Genomic DNA, 27,819 nt, shown 5'->3' on the forward strand with positions numbered 1-27,819 from the left:
AGAATAGCTCCATGGAGTAAAGAGGATTTAAAGATAACAGCGGGGGGAGATGCGTGGCCCTTACTTGCAGAATTTGGTTTGGCCATGGGAATCTCACCCTGCCTGGGAGCAGGGAGAACCTGGTCCCTGGGTTCTTCGCTAGCCCCCAGAGCACTGTGGCTGCTGCTCCCTTCTCCCCAGTTCATGGATGTCTTCTGACCAATCCCTTCCCCCTAAGTCTGACTTTTTGGACAGAAGTCTGACTTAAGCTCTCCTTGTCTGCTGTTCAAGGGAAGCCTTCCACACAAGCCTTTGGCTTGCTGTAAAATCCTACCATGAAGACAACACCCACCTCTCGCTTTGTTGTGTTATAGGGTTAAGCGTCCACGTCTCTTGCTTGGTGCAGGTGAAAGGTGGTGTATTGCTGAGCTGTGCTCTGTTGCTGAGTGTTATGTGTCGGAGGCTGCTTCAGAAAACGTTTCTGTGCTCCTTTTGACCTCTGTTGTGTCTTCCTGCCCACCTTCAGTTGTGCTGGCAGCTGAGGATGCTGAGAGAGGAGGAAAGAGGAGGATGATGGCACTTCAGAAGCAATAACCCGTGTGCTTTACTAGAGCAGCATATTTTGTCCAAAACTGTGGTTCACGATCACTAGCTGCTGCTTAACTTACACATTGAGCATGCTGCTCTCAGAAGTGCTTTGATGCTGAGGATCCCCATCATTTTGGGATGGGTGACCTGAGGCACAGAGGGGTGAGGTGACACTACAAACAGTAGTATGAAGGAGCATGCCACCGCCAGAGTCAGGAACGCAGTTTATCTGTACTTCTTGCTTGGAGACCTTCAGGGGTTGGTCTGCTGTTCTGATTTTTCCACGATGATTCCTTTCAGTGGAAAAATGGCTTATTTGATTAGATAAAAACTTCTGTGGTAAAAATCTGAAAGGAAGAGGGTGCTTGGCTTCTCCCTGAAGCAGGAGTTTTAGTTTCTAAATGAAAAACTTTCTTAGCAAGATAAAAATAGAGAATTACTTTATGGGGAAAGTACTTACTTCCCTACCGGCTCTGCTGAGCGGCCTTCAGCCATGAGGAAGCGGGGAAGTGACCCTTAGCTCCCTTGGACCACAACCAGCCCTGGTGGTGTTCCAGTGAAGTAACTAGAGTTACACCAGGGCTGTGCTCTGGCCCTGTAAATTTAAGGGATATATGAATCCGTATGAAAATTCAATTTTAAATCCTGCCAGGCACGGCTTCCCTCGTTGTAGGGCCTGCAGCCTGCACGGCACTGCATCATGAAGCGCACACCATGTTGTGAGGTTCTTCACATTCAGGTGCTCAGTCCAGCTAAGCAGCACTGATAGCTGTGATGACCGCTCACATCAATCCATTAATAACTTTTATACTCAGGGAAATAACAGCATAAGCACTAGTGCCCTTGCATAGAGTTCTGGGCCTCTCTGTCAGGAGACTGGCAATTATTTGATGATTTTGTAGAAAATAAATTATCTCGGCTCTCATTGTAGTCCCTAAATTCATTTTCAGCTGTGACAAGAGCCAGGATTTAAGCCTGGGTCCCCAAAAGTAAAATGCAGTTAATTAGCCCACTCCATCATGTAGCCATTCTCAGTTAACAAAGGCAGTACGTTCAGCCAGACAGTTCTTGCTCACAAGTGATGCTAACCTTTTCAGCTGCATGTATGGCAGAGTGTGCTTGCTCAGAGCCTGAAGCCCTTGTTTGCATCCCTTTTCAGCAGTGTTTCTTAACCCCTCTGCAAGCCCATTGTGATGCTGCCTGCCTCCAGTTGAGAGACTTCTGGCACCAGTATGTGTTTTAAGCTTGAATAATGGTTTGTGTTAAGGCAGTGGCTGTGGGGTCCTACCAAGGTCAGAGTCTGCTGCAGAATGAAAGGGGAGAGGGTTTCTACCCTGAGGAGGTTGTAGCCCCCAGGACAAATACTCAGGTTGATGTGACATTAGTGTTATTAATGGTAACTTGTGAGTGGCGTTCAAGGGCTGAAACCGCTTGATTTCTGGGCGGGAAGAGGGATGTGTAAGCCCTTGTCTGGAGTCTTGGCTTGCTGTTTCCACCAGACCAGATCTCCTTGCTGGCTGGAAGCTTGTTTGCATCAGACACTGATAAGCAAGAGCTGGGCTCCGAATGCTGCTGTGGTGGATCAGGTGTGGTGAGGTGTAGCTTGAAATAAACCAGTAAGAAAGAAGAACTGCTGTCACTGGGGGACTCTGCTGCACTGCTCCTGGCAGATCGGGGGAGGTGTTGGGACATTTTTGCTTGCCATCTCTCCATTGATTTGGGTTTAGAGGCTGGGGCAAGGCAGCATGCTTCCTGAGCAGCGTGATTCCTGAGCAGGGCAGGCTGTTGCGAAGTTTTCCTACCTGGCCACTGACCTCAGGTAGGTCACTTAACTCTGTTCTTCTGCAAAGGGACTGCTCGGGTTAAAGTTTCTTGGCATTTGAGTCCTTTGCAGCACCATGATGTTGTACAGTTTCAAAATAGTATTTTTCTTCCTTGCACAAATATCTAAATTTGACTGTTGCCCCTCCAATGTCATAGGATTTAGTAAACTGGGGAGAGGGATGGTCCTTAGTCTAGGTATAACCATTGGCTGTAGTCTGTAAGAATGTGTATGCAGTTTAAAAAGCACAGGGCCTTATTTTCAGACCCTGTCATCTATTTAGATCCAGCCTATTCAGTACTTGGCTGCTTCCTGAAATCTACACTTGCTGGTATTGTAATCCAGAGCTTGTGTGTGCAGGCAGTGCCATTTGGTTGAATGCAAGCCTTGCACAAAAAATCATCTGTATGTAGATACTAGAATGTGAACAGTGATGGCTGTGTGAGTGGATAGCAGGTCAAGACCCCCTGAAAATAGAAACATATTGATGTTGTTAGCAAAAGCTGTGGAGCATGTTTTCCTTGAAAACTGTTATTCAATATTGTCCTTGGTGTCTTTTGAATTAAACATACCATGAAAGTCGGTTTGCTGGAATTTTGACTGTTCTGGAGGATTGGATATTGGGTAGTCATTATCAACAGCCAGAGAAGGCAGCATGACCTACTGAACAGACAGCAAGATGCATAGGCACTAGCAGCAGGGAAATCTAAGGCAAGAGAATGCATGGAAAAAATATGTACAGGGTAAAACTTGCGCAGCCAGCCCTTATGCAGCAAATAAAGCAAGGTCTTACTGACCTTGGCAGCTGTACAGGGCAGCCTTTGCATAAGAATGACTTGTGCTTAATATACTAGAGAAATTATTCAGGGACAAATATTCCTGTTTTCTGCGGCGCTGGGGATGCTGTCTTCTTCCGTCTCCAGTTGCAACACAGAAACCAAATGCATTGCAGACAGGGTAAGAGGAGCACCTGACCCCCCTCAAGTAATTCCAGTTCTGCTTCCCATGGCCTGGAGAAGGAAATCTGGTACTGTCCTCCTGGCGAAGCTGGACCCTTCCAGTGCCTTACAGCAGCCACCTTTGAAGGCTGGCAGTGGCTGGATATAAAGGCAGCGTGATGGGTGTCTTCCTTAATTAGTCCATGCGGTTTGTGTCTGCTAATAAGAGATCTGCTAGACTCAGGGATCAGAGAAGTGCTTTGCTCTCCATGTTGTGTTGCGGTGAAGCAAGCAGAGGGATCTAGACCTGCAGGCTGGTTAAATGCTGGGAGATACTCAGCTAGCAAAGCTTTACTTTCCCTGATAGACCCGGCAGCATTTTCTGTGCCCCAGTGTTTTTGTGCAGCTCTTGGACAGGCCAAGCCCAGCTCACCCGCTGTTCAGCGTGGGCAGGAGTTACGACGGAGCGTATACAAGGTGGCTTCCCGCATCAGAGCCCGGTCCCCCTCCAGCCGAGGTGGAGGTGGGACAGATGGATGGCGAGCTGGCTGGAGTCTCCGCTCCCCACGTCCTGGGGCCAGGCCAGTCCCCGTGCCACCACCAGGGCCAGCTCTGCGCCTGCGCATCTCTGCCGGTGGTGTTGCTTACTAAACCTTGCTGCTTACTCAGTACCACTGTTTTTCATGGATTTTTCTTTCTCTTCCTCTCCCACTGGAGAGATCAGCCCCGTAAACTCCTGCGTTCAAGAGCAAAGCTATCTTGAGGGTTTTGGCACAGCAAGGTCTCCAAGGTCCCTCTATCAGGAGAGGGCCAGAGACGGTGTTTGTTGATATTGATCACGGGAAATGTAATTAATGTGGGTATAAAGTGTTAAATGTTAAATTAAAATGGGAGACTTAAAAGCAGTCAATAGATCAATTCCAAGGCTGGGACGAAATGCTCAGACTTTCAAACAATAATCAGATTTCCAATAAAATCTCCGCTGTGTGTAATTAAAGGGGTTGAAATATTAAATCGGGTGTTAAGGGAGTGATATTTAGATTATGTCGAAAGAACAAAGATCCAGACAAAAAGAGCCCTCCTGTCTGCAGGCAGAGCCCCTGGCTGGGCAGAAATGGTGTGGAGCTTGGGGGATGTACTGAACTAGCGACTAAAACCACAAAAAGAGGAGAATGATGGGAAGACTGGAAAAATCCATGCTGCAGTCCTGAACATCTGCCTGGATGGAGACAAGACCATTTGGACCCGATAGCTCCCTTGTAGTCTGATAGCACTTGTAAGACCTTGGTCTATCCATGTGCACAGACATTGACACCTGAGGTCCTCTTCTTGGCGAGTCAGCCTTCCAGAGGAGTGAGGACAGCATGTTAAACCCACCCCAGCAGGAAGTACTGCCATGCAAAAGGCTTCCCAAGAATTAAAAATACTGATTACCAACTGCCACCATGTTTCAGTGATATCCCAGCTAGTCAATAAGAGTAAAGGCATACAATTGATCTTTTGCTAAGAGGTAGAGTGGCAATTAAGGAGAGGGCTAAAGTTAGGCTCAGTGCTACTGCCAGTGGGATATATGGGGTGTCCTAGCGCATTTAGCATTTCCAGGATGTTTCTTTGAAGTTTGTGTTTTTCCCTTGCCCTGTAATCCATAAAGAAATAAGCAGAAAAGGCTCCAGAGTAGCAACCCCCTAGTTTAACTGGCGTATGAGTAATGATACCACACAAGTTCTGCTTTAGGGGCAGCATCAGGCTTTGCTCTTCCAGTCAGCTTAATTTTCTGATGCTGCAAGCTGTGCAGGAGGCTGTAGGAAGCATCCATTCCCCGAATATGTATTTTTGCTCTCATCCCTAAAGGGGTAATTCAGAATATGGGACAGACATAGTATTTACTGTGGGCACTGCACCTATCAAGGTAACGTTACCATGGGATGGAGAGTAAAAAACACTTCTCTGCTAGGTAAGACGAATAAACTGGCTCATTAGCTCTGGGCACTTATTTGCTAACCTTGTCCTGTACCTGTGATGTGATTATCTGTGAAGACGTAGCTGTAAGGCCATTCAGAGCCTTGAAAGACGCATGTTTTAAGAGTATGTTCTCATTTTGTTTTATAATCCCGGTGGCAGCCTCTGCTGTGTAGTTCCTGAGGTTTAAATGCTGATTAGGTTAATGGATTGTAATGTAACCCCACCCAGTTGGTCATCAGTCCCTTGAAAATGCCTTGTGATTGTGATCATTATTGCTTAATTGCAAGCCCTGCCTTACCCATGGATTAAGCCAGGCTTGAGCTTGCCATGCTCAAGCTTACCTTGCTCCTTGCAGAGCAGAGGGTAAGGAGCAGACAGGGAGGTGTCCGCAGAAGAGCACTCTCTTGGAGCTTTTATGTAAAGGTCTCTAAAATTTCCACCGTGGCGTAGCTGGGCAGAGGTAACCTGATCTTTGGAAAAGTGCCTTTGTGCTGTAGCCTACAGAAGAGCTTCTTTATTAACAAAGCCTGAATGCGGGTTAGTTAAATTGTAGCCCTTGTATTCAAGGTCACTTAATTTTTTTAATTGCAAGCTTTCTCCCAAGTCTGGGGTTCCAAATGAGACTTGCTGCATTGAGCTCCCAGAAGGGGTTGGAAATTGTGGCATTTTATCCTGTGATTACTCTGTGTCACCCTGACCCTCCCCTTTATCTAAGAGGAAAATAAGTTTTGTAAACTGCCTTACATAGATTTTAACTTCATTACTGGTACTAGAAGTCCCTAAAAGGATGCGTCTCTGGGAAGAGACTGATGCTCAGTCTGCAGCATATCATAAAACCAGCCAGGGAGATAAGGGCGTGATTGTGGCCAAGGACTCCAAAGGAGATCTTCCTCCTTCACGTGAGGCATGGTGGAGCTGTGGAGGTCCTTGCCAAAGGGTGTTGTGGGCACATGAAGCTCGCACAACTGCTGGGAAGACTGGGCAAGTACTAAGCGAGGAGTTGGCTGGGAAATAGTGAGCAGGCAAACCGCAGCAGGCTCAGGAAGTCCTCGGAGTTAGAAATAGTGGGATGCTGGAGAGCATCGGGGTGGGAGGTTGTGTATGTCTGCCTTGCTGTTAACTCTTGGGCATCTGTGGGTGCTGCCAGCTCCTTGTCTCCAGCTGGGCTTCAGGTGGAAGGAGGGTCATTCCTCCGCTCTCCTGCTGCTTGGGGGGCTTGCCCTCTCTGCCCACACTTGACTGCGGTTGGGAGCAAAGACTCGCATGCAACGTACGGCTCTAAAACATCCTTTGAGGATTTGCATGCTGAAGGGCAAGTCCAGCCTCCTGTGACTGCTTGTCAAGGAGCATTTTCTTGCCCTCCCTGAACCATTGCTGTGCTTCTGGTTCCAGTCTGCTGGGTTGTTTCCACATACATCTTCAGCACAAGTAGGAGACCTGCAGCTCTGGGCAGCACAGGAGGGGTGAAAGGGTGCTTTGCACCTTGTCCTGCACACTTTCCCCCTACTTAGCCTTCCCTTACTCCTTTCCTACAGAGAATATCAAGGAGCAGAGCAGAGATGCTAGCCTCTGGTCTTATTGGATGCCTTGATGCTCCCTAAACTATGCCCCCACCAAATATTCCCCTGGGTTAACTCTGCCCTTGCAGATTTTAAGGTGAAGCTCCTTGCAGTCTCATTCCTAGTGGGCAGAGTTGGCTGCTCCTCCGCTTGAGCTCTGGTGATCCTGGCAGAGCACTGTGTGCATGGTGCCTGTGTCAGGTCCCAGTCCTGTTTTTCCTGACCTGAATGCATGGAACAGCTTGTTCTCTGCTGCCTGTTAACCCTTACACAGACGCTTCGTCTTGTTCTCCCTTGTTCTGCATTGGCGCTGCTCAGCAGGGTCAGCTCTGCGCTTCGGGTTTAGGGGCAGAGCCTGCGAGGGAGTTAATTGGTGAGTGATGATGGCTCTCCCCAGCTGAAGATCTGCTCCCATGAGCTATTTAAGCCTCTGTTTCTTGTATCTCTGTGCCAATCAGATTAGCTGGTGCCAGGAAACAGACCACAGCCTGCTTGCTCTTGAATGCACCCTTTTTCCTCCTTACCTGTTTATCCCAGTCAAGCCACTTCCCGCTCTGCCTCGGTTCTTTTATTTAGCTTTGTTCCTTCCTTTTCATTTTCACAGCCTTACTCTGGCCCATCTCTTCTCTCCTCGAGGCTGTCTCGCTGGCTTTTGACATCCAGCCTTAACAACAGAGTCAATCCAGTCATACTGCTGGCTGCTCCCTTTGCAGTGCCGTGTGCCCCCCTGCGCTGCTGCATCAGGCTTTTCTTGCTCTTGATTCCCTCCACCACGCTTACCCTGTTGTAACTTGGATTCCCTTTAATGTGCAGAAGTAGAGAGATCTCCAGTTCAGCAGAGCTGCCGAAGGCACTCATCTTCCCAGGAAAGAAAGGGAAACAGGTTGAGGAGAGGAGCGTGGCTAAGAGCTGCCCAGCTGCAATCAGTCCCCGGGGCTGCCGCTGCCCTGGCCGTCCACGCGTCCCCAGGTATCGCTCTGCTCTTCTCCCAGCCAGACCCTTCCATTCTCTTGTTGCTGATTTCAGCAAGGGATTCGCTGTTGAAAAATAAGTTCAAAACCCCCTCAAGCTCACAGGACCAAGCATTCCAGCCTGGCCATGTGTGCCAAAATAGGCCCATCCCCTGCCTCTTGCAAGGCCCCACCTTTATCCTTATTCTAAAAATAAAATGCAAGGACATTCCTTCCTAGTTACTCTGTTCTGTTATTCTGACCTCATTAGACTTTCCCAATAGAAAATTTCATTGAACTCCTCTATTAGCGGTGAAAACAAACAAGACCATTGGACTTCCTCTGGAAAAAATGCATCTATATCACAGGGAATTGCAGGGAGCCAAATTTCCACTGCAGAGTTTGTGCTGTACGCATATGTTCCCTCATATGCATTTAGTAAACAAAGTTGTCTTCACACTTAGAAGAATTTAAACAATTTATCCTTTATATATGAACTGATTTCCCTCCCCGATTTGAAATAAATTGCTTCTGTAATGTTATAAGGAGCAAAGTGCTGTTAGCTGGGGTTGCAAGAACAGCCGCTTTTTTCCAGACCCCCCGAGCTAAATATATTTTGAGGCTTATGTATGTGCATGTACGTAGGAATGATAGCCAGGTGATGGATTGCTAAGCCACATCATAAATTCAGTTCGTCGGACACCTTTGATTACCTCTTCTGCACTCTGCCTGTAATCGTTCTCCTTCAAACATCCTTCTAATGTTCTTAACAGCAGCCAATTAAAACAAAGACTCCACTTGCCATCTATCCCCTCTTCCCTCCGCTATCACCCACGGTCCTTCCCTTGGGTGGGGGGAAATGAGTGCATTGATGAGTTCAGAGTACGTGTGCAAGGTTTGAGGGAATATATCCCTATTTGGCTTTTTTTGCCTGCTGCTTTAAAAGTCAGCTTGGACAGACACCCAGCCAGGCAGGGATGGGTGCTTGTGTGTTTGCATGGTGCTGGCCATGAGCGGCTGGGGGTGCAGGCTGGTGGCAGAAAGGACGGGGCATGTGGAAGGCAATGTTCATCTGTACATCTGCCCTGGCTAGCTAAAGCCCACCTTCTCAGGCTCCTGGTTTTGATTCACTAGTTTTGTGCTGAGTTCAAGTGCTTTCTGGAAGAAAAGCGTGTCCCAGGCCTTAAGTGGGAAATTGGAAGTAATTCAGGTCACTAAGACTTCCACGGGGGAGAGAAGTTGGAGGCTGTTGCGTTACAGATGCAGGAAGGTAAGGAGAGAATTGAAGATCTGAGGACTTCAGTTGGCGTCCATGACTCAGGCATCTCGGGGAGAACAGAGGATGTTCAGTCCCTGAAAAGTTGATTCATCCACCTGGCAGTGAGATGAAGAGCAATGAATAACAGATTTTGGGGTGTGTGGAAGGCAGGAGAGGCCAACGTGCTAACTCTGAATGGCTTGGGAAGTACCTCAAGAGCAACTTTGATTTCCCCTTACCTTTTTCAGGGCTTAGCTCTGTTGGGTCCTCTTGGCATGCACCCCAACCCCTCTGTGTCCCACAGGGGCACCAGGCAGACAGCCCCTGGCCGCTAGCAGAGCGGGTGGCACTCAGTGCCAAAGCACACTGCCAAAACTGGCCCTTATACCTTCCAGGTGCCTCTTGGCTCGGCTGCTCCCCCGCATGTACTGCAGCAGTGCCTCTCTTCCACACTGGGAGGGTGCTTACTGCTGCGCAAGCAAGATTGGAGTTGTTGGACGTGCCTTTCATCCTGTTGCAGCCTGCTGGATTAATGGGGCAGATATATGTGTATGTGTGCAAGCTTTCTGCTCCCCCTCCTATATCCTATTTCATACTGCAATGACTGTAGGGTCTGAGACAGATCTATTCATCCAGTGCTTATACAGCCTTTACCATAGTAGTTTCTTAATGCCTGATTGCTGTTCCTGGGTTTTATCTGCCAAATATCACAGAGAGGGGGATGTAATGGTCCCCGTTTGCAGAGGGATTAAGCGGCTTGTCACGTGTGGCACCCGTGGCTGCAGCAGGGTTTGAGCCCCTGTCTCCAGGGTCCCAGTCTGGCACTTACAGACTAAACCATCTTTCCTGTCTAAGTGGTGACCTGTGGTGACTACCTGCATGATGATAATGCCTGTGGGGTTTGGGACTAGGCTGCTCTGGATTTTCACTGGCGTATGGAAGTGGAGAATACGCTCTCAGTTGTCGCTATGTTTGCTTTTCCTGATTTCCTGCGTGTTCTAACTTCTTTCTTTTAATCCTGAAAGAAATTATCCTAAATACATTGGATGCTTTTGTTACCGGTCTTTCGGTCTCCTTCTGTCATCACGTATTTGATTTGCAACCTGAGGATGCTGTTAGAGGTCTGAGTTGAGGAATAAGTCAAGGCTTCCCTTTTCCCAAGTCCTGAATCGTTTCACGGACATCTCTTGAGTACCTTTGTGTGCAGTATGCCCTTCCACGAGGCCATAAATGATAGGTGGTTTCGTTACTGTGCACAAGTCCTCATTTTTAACACATCGTGTAATTCAGATGGACTTGAATGTAGTAGCATAAAGACTTTGGAGGCCTGCCCTGTGCGAAGGGGAAAATTACTGTCTGGCCCAGAGCGGTGGCTTTGTGATGACTGCATTGTGTTCTGGTGTTCTGTGTTTGTACCAAACTGGTTTGCTGCCAAGTTACTTATGGCTTATCCAAGCGCTCAATACAAAGAATGTTAAAAGAAAAACTATTTTTGTTTTCTGTGAATTCTTCCAGCTGAGAAAGAATTCAAACCACTGTCCAAATGCTGTCTCCTCTTTCTGCAGGCCTGTAGTCCCTAGGTAGGACAGCTGACACGTGAGTGCCTGAAACTATAGCGTGTGTGTAGGAGCACATATGTGCTTTGAGGAGATGCAGTATGGGACCCGAATGGAAAATGCCTTCCTGTTGGAGAAAGTCTGTCTCCTTGAGCAGCTGACTCTGTGACTGAGAAGTCGGAGTGGGAATTTTCCAGGTGCAAGTACGTGCGCATGGGCAGAGGCACCTACAAAGCACCAGACCTGGGCAGGTCTCCTCTGCGTACGCAGCAAGTCTGATACGTCCCCAAAGCCCCAGGCCTCCTCTGCAGCATGGTGAATGGCTGAGCTGGGCTCCTATTTCAGTATTTCTCCAGCTTAACGGAGTATATTGCCTGCTTGAGGGCTAGGGCCGTGCTTGGAGCTTAGGAGAGGCCCATGGGTCGTTCCTGCCAGCAGAATTCCACGAAGGGCAGTTGGGTAAAGGCATTCCCTCCCCTCAGCTGTCCCCATCGGCCTGCCCAAACACGCGCGAACACTTATCTGATTGGCAAGGACCTTGGGGGTTTCTTGAACACTGAGTAGGATAATCAGATAGATTGTGGGATACATCTGCTTGATCCTATTTCTTATGATTACGTGGTGGGGAACAAGCCTTAATGAGCCTTGGCCTTTCCTGTCTCCTCTGTAAATTTGTTTGACTCAATTGAGCTCTCTTTGTGTGAGACAGCTCTCTTTGTGCTTGGAGATGGAAGCATCCACCTCTGAAGCTGGCTGTGCTTTGAGATGAGGTTTGGATTAGCTGACCTCCAGAGATCCCTGCCAACTTTTCTTTTTTTTTTTTCTTTTGTGTTTGCAGCTGGTGTAATTGTGGTCCTAACCCCTCCCAAGTGGTGCTGGCACTAGAGGGGATTTTAGCACTGCTTCACAGCAGCGCAGTAGCTGCCTCTGCACCGCAGAGGAAATGCTTCTTCGGGGTTAGCAACCCTGCTCTAACGCGGCTCCCTGGCCCTTGGCACTGGGAAGCTGCCTCCCATAGGAGGCTAGAAGGGATTTGCCAGGCGGGTCCCAATCCTTCTCTGTGTATCTGTGGCTGGGGAGTGATGGGCACTGTGCTGGAGCCTGGCTCAAGCAAAACTGCTCGGCTGCCTGATCAGCAGAGCATCCCCCAGGAACACCCATATCCCCCAGGTGTGGGATCGCAGTGGGTCTCCATCACTCCTAGCAGAGGAGCAGGAAAGGGGTCCCGTCTTCTAACTGGTCCCGAATAAGCTGATGGCAGGAAATCAAAAGCCCAAAAGAACAAAAATGTGCGTGTGTGGTTATTCTAACAACAAATCTATTCAGTGAAACGGGGAAGTTCCCTTTGAAGCACCGCACCACGTGCTGCCCTGGAACACCCTATGGAAAGGTATTTGTTCTGCCGAGGCACGTGTGTGGGTCCAGCACAGCAGCTTCTGTGACTTTGTTCAAAGATAAACAAATAAACAAAAAAGCTCTTTAAATTGCAGTGTTTTTGTAATGCATTTTTGGCTTAGAAATTCCCAGCAGATAGTGGCAAATAGCTCCCAGCCGTTCGCCTGTGGAAGCATTTTGGAGAAGAGCTAATCCTGTAGGAGGAAAGGGGAGAGAAGTTCTTTGAACTTAGGTGGACAGGAGGTGATGGAGGCTGACGAAGAAGGAAAACAGGTTGTGAAGATTTCAGGCGGCTGAGGGAGTAGGAGCACCGTAGTCCACAGTGAAGAATGGTAGATTTCAGAAACAAAGGGTTTTTTTAAAAAATATTTCCTTAAACTTGGCATTTATTTTTCCTGTGATTGTTTGCTGTAGGGTGTAAATGTGGAGAATTGCATGTGCGCAAGGGAGGATAAAGTTCCCCAAGTTTATTTGTACTTTTTTTTCTTCTCTGCAGTGAAGGGCTTCCTTCCCACGCTGCTTTATTTTCTTTTTTCTCCCCGCCCCGCCCCCCCCCCCCCCCCCCCGGTTCCTCAGCTGCCACTTCTCCAGGTAAGAGAGGTGCCTAGGTCAGGCTAGGTCATGCCAGAGCAGCTAAGAGCAGTGGGGAGCACCCAGAGGTGAGTGATGGACGATCCATTTTCCCGTGGACGGCAGCACTGCTGTCCTCACAGAGCACTGCAGCTGTCTTCTCGGGTGCCATAAATCCAGGAGCTTTAGCAAGGCAAGCTTCCTAAGAGGTGGGACGCAGTACATGCAACTTCAGCCTTCCCCACTGAGGAGCACGAGGATTTTTCTTGTGCTGCTCTTTCCATAGAGGTCACAACCAGTAACCCACACTCTGCAAAGTCGCTCTAAGCCAGCGGCATGAGCGAGTATGGGGGAAGAAGGATGAGCATTAGTGGCTCCTTCAGCACAGAGATGCATGGTATTTGCATACCCAAACATACACCTTGTGCACGCAGCCACTTCTGTAGTGGGTTTGTGTCCTGCCAAAGAGGCTTTTCCATTGCAGCAGCATCGGAGGTTTGTTTTATTTGTGCATGTGGCTTCTGGGTTCTGCTGTCCTCTTCTGAACAGATGGCACTTGGGGCTGAGTTGACTCCTTGGCACACAGTGTGATCCCTGGTGATTCACAGCCCCCAACATCTGCGATTAAGACCTTGAACAGAAACTTTTCGTGCATGGCCATGGTAGAGGAAACCTGCTCCTTTTCTGAGTAACTGGTAGAAGAACAAAAGAAGGTTTATTTTCTTCTAGCAAAGTGTTCCCCGAGGGAGAAAGTGTCCAGGTACAGAATGTTCACAGAGGAAGTATTCAAAGTGTCTACCATGTCCCTAAAGTGTTTGCTTTAAAGTATGAGGGCCAGAGTGGAAAAATAGAGTATTATTTTCTAATTTGAAAGCAAAAATACCTCTTGCAGGCGGCAGAAAATAAATTGACCTTTTTCGGGCTTGATACTGCAGTCCATTAAGTGCACAGGCAATGAGAAGCTATGGAGAAGCCACTGTTTGCAGAGATGGCTCCTGTCCCAAGTGCGCAGCGCGTGTGAGCACAGGGGCTGGGAGCCGGCCCACGTCGGAGGCAGCCCTGCTGCGCGCAAACTGTTGGCGTTACAACAGCAGAGGAATTGGAGTCTATAGGAATCTGAGTGCTGCTGGGTTTTATGTGATACAGGGTAAGAGCCTTGCTAATCAGGACTTCAGCAGTGGGGGATCCACGCCTTGACCTTATGGGTGTTATTTTTGTGGTTTCTTTTGCTGTCGTACAGTCTTGCTAGTTCCACTTTTGAACCAGTCCCAAGCGAAGCAGAGCTGCCCTGTGATTTGATCATGGCAGCATCTAACTTGCCGTGGGCTTTTGTGAGACCCAAAATCAGCTTCTCTGATGTCAGCCAACCGATGTCATCGTGTTCCTGGCTTGATGGGTCCTAGATGATTTCCCTCCCTCCCTCCTCACTGACTGAAAGGTCCCCCACAAATGTAGGTTATCTTTTCTCATGCATCGCTGCCAATAAGTGTACCAGTATAACACTCCCCAGTAAAATCTTGCCCTTGACTATATCTTTTTGGTTTCTTTGGAGAGCAAGGATGCAGCTTCATGTGTTCTTTGTTACTGCTGTGAAAGTGGAGGAGAAAGAAAGGACTGGGTAAGATGCTCAGACTTGGTTTTCTGTGGGAATGTGAAAATGCTGTTGGATGGGTGGTGGTATTCCCCTAAAGGCTTTTGTTTCTCTTTCAGAACAAAACAGTTCAATGTGCTATTTTCATTGTTCCCATTTCTCTTCACCATGCCGTCTTTCCAGGAACTCACCATTTATTTGGAAGATTTTTTTGATAGCGGCAACATCTCGCTGCTGTTTGAGTGAAGAGTTCCCCCATTCTGGCTCACTGAGGAGGGGGCGGTGGGTGCACCAAGCTTTTCCGTACCCATTAAGATGCAATGAAAAGCCGAGGTTACAGAATCCCCTCAAAGGTGCGGGGACTGATGAGTGAGTGTCATTTGTGCTGCCAGCTGAATTTAGTGCTTTGAGGAAAGGCCATTAAAAAAAAAAAAAGTCTTTTTTGGCCCTGACAATAGCTAGACACTGAGAGAACATTAATAGTTCAGGGGTGGGATGTAAGTTGTAGTGGAATTGGTGAAAGATTTGAGGTCTGAATTTTGCAGGCTTAGGAGCACAGTTTCTCTGTTGCTGTGCCTCCAGGGTGTCCATCCATCCAGGCTGCCTGGGTCTGAGCTTTCATTGACCATAATTTGCAAAACTGGGTAAAGCATGCTGCAGCCTGGCAGTATAGGGCTGAGCTCAGACTCAGGAGAGCGGGTCCTCGGTTCCTCTGTCATGTGCTGGTGGTTCGTGTTGAGAGGAGCATGGACAGCATCGCATATGCTAAAGAAAGGGCATGGCTGGAACTTGGCTTTGGGAAAGCTCCAGTGTCCTCCCACTGTCTGCACTGTCCCTATTCCACTTCAGGCGAAGGGTAATAGCTGCCGTTCTCGCTCAGCAGGACTGTCAGGGCAACGTATGAGCAGTCGTGACCCGGAAATCCTTGAGTAACAATAAATAAGGAACCCACTTTGCCCTTCTACTGAGTCATTTTTTTTCTTCTAAAAAAAAAAACCCAACCTCTTTTAAATAGCATCACTTACACTTGGGAGCTTGCTTGAATCCACCCTGTCACATAAATTACCATCTCTGAACTCGGCTGTCAGGAAGCGTCCTCATGAGTTGACATCCATGGGGGGTGTCAGTGGAAGGGGATCGGTTTCATGGAAAGCGGGAGGAATTCAAGTGCCAAGTGAATATGCTCATCCTCACGTTACCTCAAGCAGTGAGGGCTTCTCGGTCCCGCCAGAGGCGAGCCCCAGCGTGACCTTTGCTCCTCAGACTCCCCTTGTTCCCCTTCACTTTAGTAACTGCAAGGCTGCGTCTGACATCTGGAGCAAGCCCTGTCCTCCTGCATCTTAGGCAATTAGAGCCTGGCCCAGCAAGTGGCCCTGGAGCAGAGGCTTCAGGAATACTATAGTTGCCTTACAGGCATAAAGGCCACGGGCTTTTCTCTCTGCTCTGCTGCTTTCTCCAGCTTTGATGCTACTGCTGTTGAAACAAGATTGGCCCATCTGGTAGTGGAGGAGATGAGCTCTGCCAGACGGATCTGGCTTGCTGAGCAGCAGCGCTGGGAAGGGTTCAAAAGGCAGCACCTACCCTTTGTTGTATTTCCGGCACGCTAACGAAGCCTGTGTTTTCTGGAGCTACTTTTTATCCTTGTTGGTTTTGGCATGGATGCTTTTATTCCACCCATTTGAAATAAGTGGGAGAACAAAGTGAATAAAATGCCAGTTGTGTGTGTCCCGTGTCGTCCCCCGTTCCCCCCCCAAAAAAAAAACAAAACCCAGCAATAGAAGAGAATTGTAAGGCTGCATCATGGTCAGAACGGTTGCAATTGTTTGCTGCCAGGAGTTGAAACATGGAGAACTGAAGCTGTACAGTGTCAGTGGCAGGTTCCTGTCCGATGCGTGTTATCCTTTGGCGGCATGCGCGGGAGCCTCGCTGCAGCAGTATGCAGCGCTGGGTGTGATGTCAGCCCTGCGTGCACACGTTTTCGGCTTTCCCCATGGCCACATGGAGAGGGAATTTGCAGCAATCCAAACACTGAGAGAACTGTATTTGTTGACTTGCAGAAAAGCCTAGCTCGTGCTCTTCTGGGCTGCGATCACGTAAGCTGAAATGCGATGACTGCTGCCTGTGCTTGCTGGCTTCCCAGCCTTGCTAAACCTGTGAACCAGATTTATTTATTTAGGCCCTGATTCAGCAAAGCACTTAAGAAAACCTGAAGCATGTACTTCTTTCCAGTAAGATTGTTGGCATGCTCAAAGTTAAGCATGTGCTTAAGTCCTCTCCTGAGTGCGCAGCAAACAAGTGATGGGGGCGGTGTGTTCTGCTGCTGTGCTCTGCTGGTTGGCACGCAGGCTGCAGAATTGAGGCCCCCGGTATTAACATTTTATTCATTTATTTGGCTTCCCCCAGTACAAGAGCCCTAGTCCCAGGGTCTGAGATGATAGTCTGTCCTTCTGCAGGAAGGTGGGTTGTTTCTGTAGCACAGAATATTCCCTGTGTCCCGCTTTTGTGCATTGAACAGATGAGTGTGCCCTTCTGCAGGGTGTGGGGCAGGGGGTCTCTTCTCAGTTTCCATTAGCAGGACATCAGCAAGTATTTCTTCAGAGTTGTGGGTTGTTTTTTGTTTTTTTTCTTTCCCCTAAGAGTTGTAGAAGAATAATATGAACCATGTTACATATATCTGAATGTCTCAATATTTGTAGTGTAATGTTTTGTAGTATAATGTTTTGTAGTATTCATGTGACTTATCTTTCATTAACATGATTCCCTTCATCTTGAGGACTCCGAGCAGCTTCGTGCAGGCGGGTACCTGTGTGTGCGCGCCCGCGTGTGCTCCTGAGCTACACGGGTGAGAGGGTGAACGTTTGGTTTATTATGTTCTTTGGGATTTCTCAAGGTGGAAGAGCAGGGAAGTGGTAGATGTTACTACACTGTTTGTGCATCTTGCTGTAACTGTGTGTTAAGTTCAGACCCACCATATTCAGGCCCCAGCGTTAACAGACCCTCACTTCCCCGGCTGTGGAATAGACGCTTAATCCACAAAATGGTTGTATTTCAGTCTGCGCAGGCAGCTTCTGAGAGAGCATTCTTTCTAATCCCCACCCATATCTGACCTGTTCTAGCTCGTTTTTTAAGAGCTGCGCCCAGCCAGTCCCTAGCTCCCTGCAGAAAGGTTTCCGCACATCTTTTCCTGCTTGCTGAGCTCATTTGGACTGGGAGCCCACACATCAGTGAATAGGATCCATGTATAAATTTGCCCCGTTTGCAAAATCGGAATTGATTTAGAGCATCTCTGTTCCTTATGAAACCCGGAAGACATGAGCATGGCTAGTTGTGCTTTTTTTCCTTCCCTTTGAAGTTTAAAACATGCCTAGCAAATCTGATGTTTGCAGTCTCTGTTCCCCACCTGATGTGCAAAACTGCAAAGGTCCTTCCAGAAGCATGGGTCAGTCTAACCTTTGTGATGTTGCTGCAAGCCGGATTGCAAGGATCTGGGCAGTTTTTGTTATGAACTTGGCTTTAATTACCCTAGAAAATACTTGCAATGTAGGTTTAATAAATGTTGTTTTTTTTAATGTGAAATAATTCGATCTGTGAATCAAACAGCCTCTGTGCCCCACCCCCTGCTGCTGCTGACAGCATCTTCCCACACTTCTTCCTTCGTAGCATTGTTTGACTGTTCTAGCTCCAGTAGGTTTCAGTTACTGATCAGTGTAATTGCAATAACACAGCAATAATAAAAGAGGAATTTAAGCTTCCTTTTCTTGTAGTTGAAGGCTCTTCTCCTGCGAAAGCTTGAAGTCTTAATAGCAGTCACACGAGCAACGTCCTGCGCCTGTCAAGTGTTTGGAAAACTGGGCGGCTGGATTTTGGGAACTTGGAAACAGCCCAATCCTATCAGGCGGCATTGGTACAGCTAATATTAGAATGGGAAACTCTAGGGACGGCTTAACATTTTAGTGGATGCCAAGGAAGCCTTGAATAGGAATGCATTGAAAGTTGCTTGTTGTATAACATGAGTTGCTGGAGTCAGAGTAATTTGAGTTGCCTTTAGTCTGGTGGAAAACTACAGCTGTGAGCAATGAGTTAATTTTTTCCGTGTGTGTGTGTGGCTTAGGTTTCCCTGTTGGGTTTGCTTTTAGTTTTGTAGGCTCTGAATCCATAGAGGAGCGACTGTGAACCAGTCATTTGTCTTCATGTGCCATGCCAGGCTGCTGCTGGAACAGATCTGCAGCTAGTGATGGGTTAAATAAAACACCTTAAAAATCCGAAGTGGTTATGGGGCTGAGCTGTAGCAGCTCCTTCTGCTTTGTATACAAGAAAGCCACCGGCTGCTCTTCCTGCCTGAACGTTTCCTACAGAAAAGGGAGGGCGGTTAATGGAAGGGGGTGGGGGGGAAATCAAAAAGATTAAAGAGCAAAATATCCTTCCCTAGTCTAGGAGGGCTGCTTGGTGGATGCAGCCCACCCCGCGCTGCGGCCCCTGCGGGACGCCGTGTCGGGGTGGCCGGGGCATCGCCGGCCAGACGCGTCGGGTCGCCGCGCCGAGGCCGGACGGAGGCTGGGGTCGGCCCCGCCCCGCCCGGCCGCTGCCGGGCCCCGCGCGGGTCCCCGGGCCTCGGGCCGCCCCGCGGGCCGGGCCGTGGGGCCGAGGCGCTTTTCCGTGCGGCGGGCACAAAACCCAGCCTCTACCAGCCTGGGCCACTATGAAACGCTCTCTTTTATTGGTCGGCTGCCCGGGCCCGCTGCTGCAACGGTGAAGGCCATTGGTCGCTTCCTCCTCCCATGCGCAGCTTGGTGCGGGAAATGCCCCTGGTATCGACAATGGCCGCCGGGGCCGCGCCGCGCCGCCGGGGGCCGGGCAGCACCGCGCCCGCCTGAGCGGGGGCGGCCGTCGGCTCCTGGCTGATTCTGTTTCTCTTTTTCCTGCAGGTTGCTGAAAAGTGCCTTTCCTGAAGCCACCGCTGCTTGGATTTCTGTCTAGGGCTGCCTCTCTCTGCCCCTCGCCCCCTTCTCTTTTTAATTCGGCGTTGCTTGCGGTTCGTGCCCTGACGGCAACTCCTCCAGCCTTGTCCTTTTTTTTTTTTTTTTTTTTTTGCTCCTCATTTACACGCAGTTTGCTCAGCCATTTTAATTTTTTTCCTTCCCCCGAGTATGTAGCAAATATTTAAAAGAAAAGAAAGAAAGAGAAAAAAAAAATCAGACGTCCTTTTGCTCGTTTTGATGCTCGCGAACCGTAATTTTTAGAAGCAAGAAATAGAAGGAAAAAAATCCCCGAAGTTTTCTCCCCAAGGACTGAGACCATTCCACAAACTGAAGTGCTGCCAGCAGCATATGCTTTTTGCAAGAATAATTGAAACCATTAACTGGAGAGCACAGAATTCTTTTGAAAGTCTGCCAGTTATTTGCAAGTAACTTCGGCAGTGGCACAAAATATAACACTTATATTTTAACTTCTACAATTGCACTTTTAGGAGCTGGCCTCTAATTTGATTTTCAGTTGTTCTGATAAGATTTCTATTTTATGATTGGCTTTATGTTTAATTCTTGTTTAAACAAACACGATTTGACTTAAATGAAAACCTAAGTGCTGATGAATAGGAGTTCTACCAAAGCAACAAGTTAGTTATTTCTTCACGTTTAACTTGAATTCACTTTTTTACCCTTTTTTTAAAAAAAAAGAAGAAAACAAAAGATCAGCAGTAAATACTGCCCTGAAGAAGGGTGCGATTGCTTGCATTTTAATTTTTGTTTTTTAATATGGCTGTAAACGTTTCCCTGGTTCGTGATACAAAATGGCTGACGTTAGAAGTGTGTCGAGAGTTTCAGAGAGGTACTTGTTCTCGGTCTGATGCAGAGTGCAAGTTCGCCCATCCGTCACGGAGTTGCCATGTGGAAAATGGTCGAGTTATTGCCTGCTTTGACTCCCTAAAGGTGAGGACTAACGCGTGCATTACCTAAGCTCACTTGCTTTTCCTTCTCTTCCGAATGGCTCGGTGTGCTGGGGTGTGGGATGTGCAGAACAACTGTTTATTGCTCTGTTTTTGCAGGGAGGATGCTGCCAGTGCGGGATGTAGCTCCTGAAATCTAGGTTGGGGCTGACATCAAGTGCAATTGCCTGGAGTGCCAGGCATCACAGGGAGAGAGAGAGGATTTTATTCAGAGCATTTTCCAATGGTTGCTCAGGTCTGATACAGCTGTCCTCGAAATGGAGAATGCACATTGTGGGCAGCAAATGAAACTGAAATGAGAGAAGTACATAACTGAAACCCAGTGCTTTAATTTGTGTCCAGAGCACATCGGCTGCGCATTCGGCGCAGGGATCTGAAATGTGCTTTTAATGAGCAGAAACGAAAGCAGCATTTTAAGCTAATGAATCAGCTTTATGTGTATTTCCTGGAGACAGACTTGCAGATGCACTCTAACACCATCCTGTAGATGAGGAACAGCCAAAATATTTGGAGAGCAGCGCTCCCAGAAAAATGGGCCTTGGGAAAATGCTTTTCTGCAAGGGCCGTGCAAACACGATGGCTCTGCTAGGCCTCCGAGTTACACCTGAGCCTTTTCACTAGTGCTTATATTTGCAGAGTTGATTTTGCAGGCAGTAAATGGCTCTTGGTTGCTTGCCTGTCACTGTTGGAGCTCTAGGGGTGGCTTTCAAAATTTAGCAAATACCCGGGGTCTGAGGGGAGGCAGGGGGCTCGCGGAAGGGGAGATGGGCATCTCTGTTTGGGGTCACTTCACCGTAGTTCTCAGGAAAGGAACATCCACTTTTTATTTTTTTTTTCCCCTAAAGTGTGGCTCCTCAAAGGTGTTTTAAATAGGATGGTAAAAACCCTGAGACAGTATGGATAACTGATGGCTTTTGAGAACTCTTGACATTGTGTTTAATGTTTTGATCCGAGTAATTAACCTGTTTGAGTTCCTAGAAGGAATCTAGTGAATTTTACAAGCTTAAAAGTTTTCCCTTGAACTTCAACTGTTGCTTAAAAAGATTTGAGTTTATTTTTATGAACATAATGAGTAACAGAACTGGTGGAATTATGTATGCACAGGTTCAGACTGGGGCTGGATCTGGTCTAACACGGGTTCACCCATTTTATTACTGTTTGTGACTTCTTCATATTTTCACTTCTGTTCCCTTTTACCAAGAAGTTCAAGCTTCCTGTTTGCATTCGGTTTTGCTCTTTTTAATCTGATTGTATCCCATGACTCTTAGTTATGCAGTGACTTTCAAATGTTCATTGCTGGTTTGCTGACAGCAAGAGACAAAAATATTTTTATCGGAGGGAAAAAAAAATCATATTCTTTGTGTCCTTGAAACTTTTGAATTGTAGCCAGTGGCAGTGCAGATACTTTGAATGAAGAGATTAATATGTTTACATTTTATGGCATTTATTGGTGAACTGAAAGGAGTGCTGGTATGCCATGCAGGGTATTACCATGCCACTTGCAGAACTTGCTTGCTGTTTGCAGCGTCCTGAGGAGGTGTCCCCTCTGCAGCCACCCAGCTTGGCTCAGCTCTGAGCTGTGCTGTAGTCCGGTGTCACCTGGTGGGTGACGCTTCCCCATGTTTGCTGGTTGGGGTGCGGTGTCTGCAGCACGCCCGGGCTCTCTGTGCCAGCCCTCCTCTGGGCAGCTGGGGCTGTGAGATGTGCAGGACCAAGTGTATGGGCAGCTGGGGTTCAAATCCCACCCGCTGGCACAAACGGATGTTTCTCCTGCTTCAGCAGTGGGGAATGGGATGGGGAACAGCGTGTTGAGAAAGCAAAAAATGCCAAGGCAGTAGAGTATGATCTCCTACAGCTCAGCGTGTTTCCTCTGTAACTGGCTGTTAACTAATGTTCTTGTTGCAGTTTCCTCTTGACACAGTAGCAGATGCCCAGTATGTGCTAGCTAACTGGCCTGGATTTTCCAGGGAACAGATTTTCCAGATTTTTTCAGGCTTAGGAAAGCCTCCTGGAGGGCCGACAGCTCTGCCTTTGGGAAGTACACTGGGAGGAGAGGTCAGACTACGCAGAGCACGTGGCCGAGGGTTGATGGTGGGGCTGTTTCTGCACCCCACTTCTCAAACAAGAAGTGAGCCTTGAAGCTCGCCCTTCCTCCAGCCCCATGGCTCCGGTTGCTCTCGTTGGGCAGAGCCGCGGTTCTGCTGTGCCATGGAGGGGTGCAGCCCCCAACGCCGCAGCCTGTGTGTGTGTGTGTACACCATGCGTTTCCCAGTGCAGATAACCGCGCTGGTGACTAAACTCTCGAACAATGGTCTTTCTGTTCTTGGGCTGGAGCTGGGTTTGCAAAGCTCTGTTTGCAGTGGTATCGAGGGGCTTGTGGTCATAACGGTGGCCTCCCTTGCTAGTGACTAGGGACATCTTAGATTCTTAGACCTGTTAAGAAGAGGCTTTTCTTGCCCATCCTGTGGACATCTTTGTGTGCTCAGCCGCTGTTTCCCTCCGACAGCTGTTGAACACTGACCCTCTCTCCTGCGGAGGGCTTGATAGCTGCTTAGTGCTCTTTTCATCTTTTCACGCCCTGCATTAGCAGAGCATCTGTGTTGCTTTATTGGAGACAGGATATAGGATGCTTGCAGCTAATAAGTTTTCCCGTTGTCTTGCAGTCGCTCAGGGCTTTGTTCAGAGGTTGCTTATCTGCATCCATTGTGTAGTGCTGTTCCTTGTTTTTTTTCCTCACCAGACCTCTTAAGCCTGAACAATGCCTTCATACAGGAATTTCTGATAACCCAGCATACAATGGTTTCACCTCGCTGGTCAGGTCATGCACGGCATCTATACGCTTATGGCATCTCACTGTTTTTCTTTTTTCCCCCCTCAGTCTCATATAGCGGTTCTGCCTCTGTTGCAGTGGTAAGAGCAGTAATGCTTCCAGAAGCAGTCAGGCTGCCTCAATGTGGGTTGTTTCACGGGTGAATGTGTGCTACCTGTAAGCTTGTGACACGGAGGACTCCTGAAGGTAATGGGAAGGCTTCACTGATGCTCGGGCGGGGTTCACCAGGGCATGCCCTGCAGGAGCGTTGTGTGGTTGCGCAATGCTTTGGTCATGAAATAGAGTCTTGATGAGGTTGCAAGTGCAGGGCTGGATCTTGCTGTCCTGAGCTGTGGTTCTTCGAAGGGGGAGTTTGCACATTTGTAGGCAGCAGAAGGAACCTTTCTCAAGCAGATTGATATGAAACTTAAAAATAGTTCCCTGTGAGAAGCTGTTCACAGATTTGAATCGGATGCCAAGAGAGCTCTCACTCTCTACTCGCGCTTCCCCCCTCATTATTCTGGAAGAACAGCGTTGTCTGAATTAATTTGTGTGAATGGAAGGGCAAGCTGCACTGCCTGGTGGAGGGCAGTCCGGAGGCATGAGAGCCAGCCACCGCCGGGCCACCCCCCTTCCAGAAGTGACCAGGAGGGTTGCTGAGCAGTGGCCGATGCTCTGTGGTACCTCCTAAGCAGGTCCCATGGGACCTCAAGACGTTTTGAGCAGAGGAGAGGAGTTTACTGTCATCGCTGTAAACCCAGATGGCCTTCGGGCTCATTCATTGACTTCTCTTTGGGCTTGGTGTGCACCGTCCTGTGCATAGCTGGTGCTTTTTGCAAGGGTCAGGACACGGTTTGCTGGCTCATGGCAATTCATACAAAGGCTCATCATGGCACTGCGGTGGGCTGTCTGCAAGCGCTCATCAAGTCATTAACCTTCCTATTCAGACTGGATCATGCGGGCGTGGTATGAGCCTGTCTAATTCTTAATTCCCTGGCCAGCAAATCATTAGTTGTGTTCTTTGGTTTCTAAAGATGTCAAGAAAGAAAAAAAGCACCTTCTTTGGTCACTAGAAACACTGATTGAGCAGTAAGCTGAGAGACGGGTATTAGGAGATAGTGACGTATTATATAAAAGTATATGCAGGTAATGCACACTGGGTGTTCACAGAGGCTTTGATTTATACTGCTCGCAGTTTGGGAATCTGCACTATGGACTCACGGTTTAAAAAAAAATTTACAAGCCCAGCTTTGTGGGGTGTGTTGTGTTTTTGTTTTTGTTTTTGGTTTTTTTTTTTTTTTAAATTTGCTTTATGAAAGTAGATGTTTCCATATGCAGATCAGAGTTTTGAAGAGCATTTTGAAAGACAGGAAACTGTGGTGAAAATTTCAGGGGTATGAAATTTGACTTTGGGAGGTCTAATTTAAAAAACACCGTTAAGCTATTGCCTGTTTCAAAACAGTTCTATATTTAAAAAACAGGCAAGTTGTCTGTGAGCAGGCGTAAAATCAGGAGTTAAAAGTATAGTTTTGTCTAAATTGTCTGTTTTCTAGAAGAAGTGTTATTATCTGGTAATAGTATTCAAAGTCCCACAGCAATCTAAGTAGTTCAGTGTGCTTGGGCAATAAGTGTACCATATGATCTTGAAACTGGTGTACCTGAGGCTGTTCCTTATAGTTTTTGTGCTAATTTGTACCTGGTTTATGCTGACTTCACTAGAATTATTTCTGACTGTTCCTGGTTTGCAATCAAACCTATTTTTTTTTACATTTAAATAAACCCCAAACTAGGAAACAACTAAAAACACCCACTAAACTTAGCATATGGTTACGCTCTTACAGAGGAAGAAGAAAGCAAACAAAGCCATAGAGGTATTTTTGGAGACACTCTGACTGCATGTCTCAGCTCAGTGTAATGGAGATGCAAATAAACCAGATGAACAATGTTGAGCCAAGTCACCTTTGTGAGAAACCTTTACTTTCCATCGGTCATTAAGGGACTTACCTGTGTAGTGACAGCATTTGGTGATGAGAAGTAGATTTGCAGCAGCTTTCTGTCTTGTCTGGATGCTCGTGTGTCTTACGGCGCATCATAAATGCTTTTTATAACTACTGAATCAAGCATCTAAAAGCCAGGATAAATGTATTTAGACTTATTTACAAGAACTGTTGCTAATGTGTTTCTCTTAAAGTAGAGTGGTACTTCAAGGAGAATAGGAAAGCTTAAATGAAAAAACAATATTTAGGTCTGATCCCTTCTTGTGTATGGGTTACAGCAAGCTCCATGTTTTCATGGCATAATTTAATTGGCACGCGTGCTGTGTATACTCTCTGCAATGACTCCAGAAGGTTTTTGGCACAGCTGTGGGATGAAGACTACTGATGGAGAAGCTCACCTGGTGGTGCCTGTGGCTGAGCATCTCCCAAGCCTGCCCCGGTGTCTGGGCTGCAGATGTTCTCTGTTGGGATCAGGCTGGTTGCTTGGACGGTGTGTGACCTCCCTAGGCATGTTCAGCTTTCCAGGCAGAGATATACCTTTTTGCTTTAATCTGCCTAACCGATCTTTCTGTAGGACAGAGATCTGTGCAGAGCATGTTTGATTTATTTAGCATTATCCATAGGTTTCTCTGATGTCCCAGCAGTCTCGCTTCATTTATCTGTGACTTCTTGACAGCTGAACCATGACAGAGGAACACTGGTGAATCTTGCTATTGTGGTTTAAAAGGTTGCCACCCTGAGCTGTCCCTTTGCTTCTGCATTGCAGGTTAGAGCCTCTACAGCAGAGTTAGCAGGAGGACAGAGCACCTTAGATGCTGAACACGAAGTCCAGTGTCTGAGCTGAAATCCCCTTGGTCCTGGCTCTGTGTGGAGGTGCTGGGTGATGAACACATGTAGCTGGCAACAGGCTGGTGTTACCTGGTAACTCTGCTGCAGGGACAGCAATAGTCACCAAGGGGCGGGAAGGTCTTGTTCATTACAGCTATTTGCAAAGATGTAAGGCAGAGTCCTTGGCAGGAACTCCTTGTCTATGCTTTAAAGCAAGCAGGTGATTTTTGAGGCGTGCTGTGGAAGGAAAAAGGATTGGCCCTGTCCTTATCTCCCTTAGGTCCTTCTGGTGTTGTCCAGGCAAGAAAGACAGGATGTCCATCGGTTTCCTGGTGCATAGTCTAGTTTTGGTGCCACCCTGCAGGGGTACTCCCTTATTAGCTCATTGCTGGAAGTCCTGGGAGTACTGTGTAGCTCTGATGGAAACCATGAGAAGTGAGACCCATCCCAGCATAGAGGGCTTCTCGCGGGCTCTTGGAGATACGAGCTGGAGAGGCCACACTGTTAGCTGCCCATCAGTCAGTACAGAGGTTGCTGCTGTCGGTGCAGAGGTGGATGTTACGAGCCTGTGAGGAGGCTCACAGCGAGTTGTCTGAAAGGAAACGCCCTCCGAAGCTATCAGTGTGACGCTTGTAGTAGTAGCAGTAGTTAAATACTTGGAGTTCACATTTTCTTAATTGATTAGGCTTGGGCAACTTCCTCCTGAAAGTGTTGGTCCTCATATGCCAGCTTGGCCTACCTAACAGACCTCAGACTCTTACTCACATGGAGGATGAATTAGATGAATTGGGGTATTTGCTTTGCAGTGGGTGCTTGGCAGATCTAAGCATCTGTGTTTCTTTCCCCATGTAAAGCTGTAGGACTGCTGTACAGGCTTGGTTAACGTGGAGATGTTCATCAACTAATATCAGTAACAGTGAAAGTCACTTCTGAGCACTTTTCTCCCTGTCCACCATGTTTTCCTGTCTCTTCCTGCCGTCCTCTCCCACCTCTGGTAGATCTCTTGCATTGTCCCACATCTGACTCCTTTGATGGTACAAGGCAACGTGACTCTTGCCCTGCCCGGTGCGTGGCACTGCTGAAGCCAGGCCTGGGGAGTGAGAGTCTCCAAGGCAGTCGTCTTGCCCTCGGGGTGGCTCTGGCCTGATGAGTATCAATGCATCAGTGGGGAGGGACCTTGGTGGGTTTTTGGTGGCCACCTTGTGCTGCAAGGTGAATTCATTGGGACTCTTCTTCTGCCTTCCCATGGGTACCCATAAGCAGAGTGTCTTGGCAGCCCTCCTGGAGTGCCTGAGGGGTCGGCAGCCCCCGCTGGGGCGAGGCCAGGGTTTGACTCATCGGGGGAACGCTGAACGGATCTCCTGTCTGTGGCAGTGCATGGTCACGGCATAACTCCAGGTCCGGCCTTGTCTTTGTAGAAATGTCCTCTAAAGGTCTTCTGTTTCTGAACATGGGGAGCGCTGTCTGTGCCCCAGACCTCCTGACCCCACGTATCTCCTGAGGGCTTGCCCACAAAGGGGCAGATGCCTTTGCTGTTACCCGATGTCTGGGGGTGCCAGTCTCGTGCGTGGTGTCCCTGGGTCAGGTTCGAGAGGCTGGCAGAGGTGCGGGTGCAGGCAGGCGTGTTGGGAAGCACTCAGGGCAAGGGGCAGGCACAGGACCGCTGTCCTCCTTTTCTTCCTTCCTGCAGCTGATGAATTAATTTATTACAGCTTTTCCTTGGGCCTCAGACTTGTGTGTATTTTCCCTTGAATGTGTTGGAAAGCAGAGCAGTGGCTACAAATTTGTCCTGAGACCGCACTTTGGAGGCCAGCCTCTTCGGGGAGGCAGGCCAAGCAAATTCAGCAGAGGCATTTTCCTGCCAGCTTCTCCGCTCCTCACCAGCCAGCCCTGGCAATGCAGGGCCTCCATTCCTGTCTGCAGCTCACGTTGCCCTGCTCTTCTCCCTGTGGCGCGAGCAAACCACCATCCCCAAAGGATAAAGCCAGCAGCATTTGCATTATTAATATCAGCCAAGAGTAACCTTGGTTTTCTGGTTGGGAAGATGATGGTAAAGTGCTGACTGCTGCTCAC

General features: G+C 48.2%; 1 protein-coding gene across 7 annotated transcripts in view; it reads left to right on the top strand.

Annotated features, from left to right (window-relative positions):
- MBNL3 (muscleblind like splicing regulator 3) overlaps positions 1-27,819 on the top strand; it is a 97,160-nt gene that overhangs the window by 14,656 nt on the left and 54,685 nt on the right. For all 7 annotated transcript variants that reach the window (XR_014229414.1, XR_014229415.1, XM_082323586.1 and 4 more), the window contains exon 2: positions 19,094-20,095. Coding sequence is in view for 5 of the 7 variants with exons in the window: in XM_082323586.1 (XP_082179712.1) it covers positions 19,922-20,095 (174 nt within the window). In the remaining 2 variants the exon portion in view is untranslated. The remainder of the gene's footprint in view (positions 1-19,093; positions 20,096-27,819) is intronic.

Source organism: Platalea leucorodia, assembly GCF_965183815.1.
Source record: "Platalea leucorodia genome assembly, chromosome: 10".
NCBI classification, from domain to species: Eukaryota; Metazoa; Chordata; class Aves; order Pelecaniformes; family Threskiornithidae; genus Platalea; species Platalea leucorodia.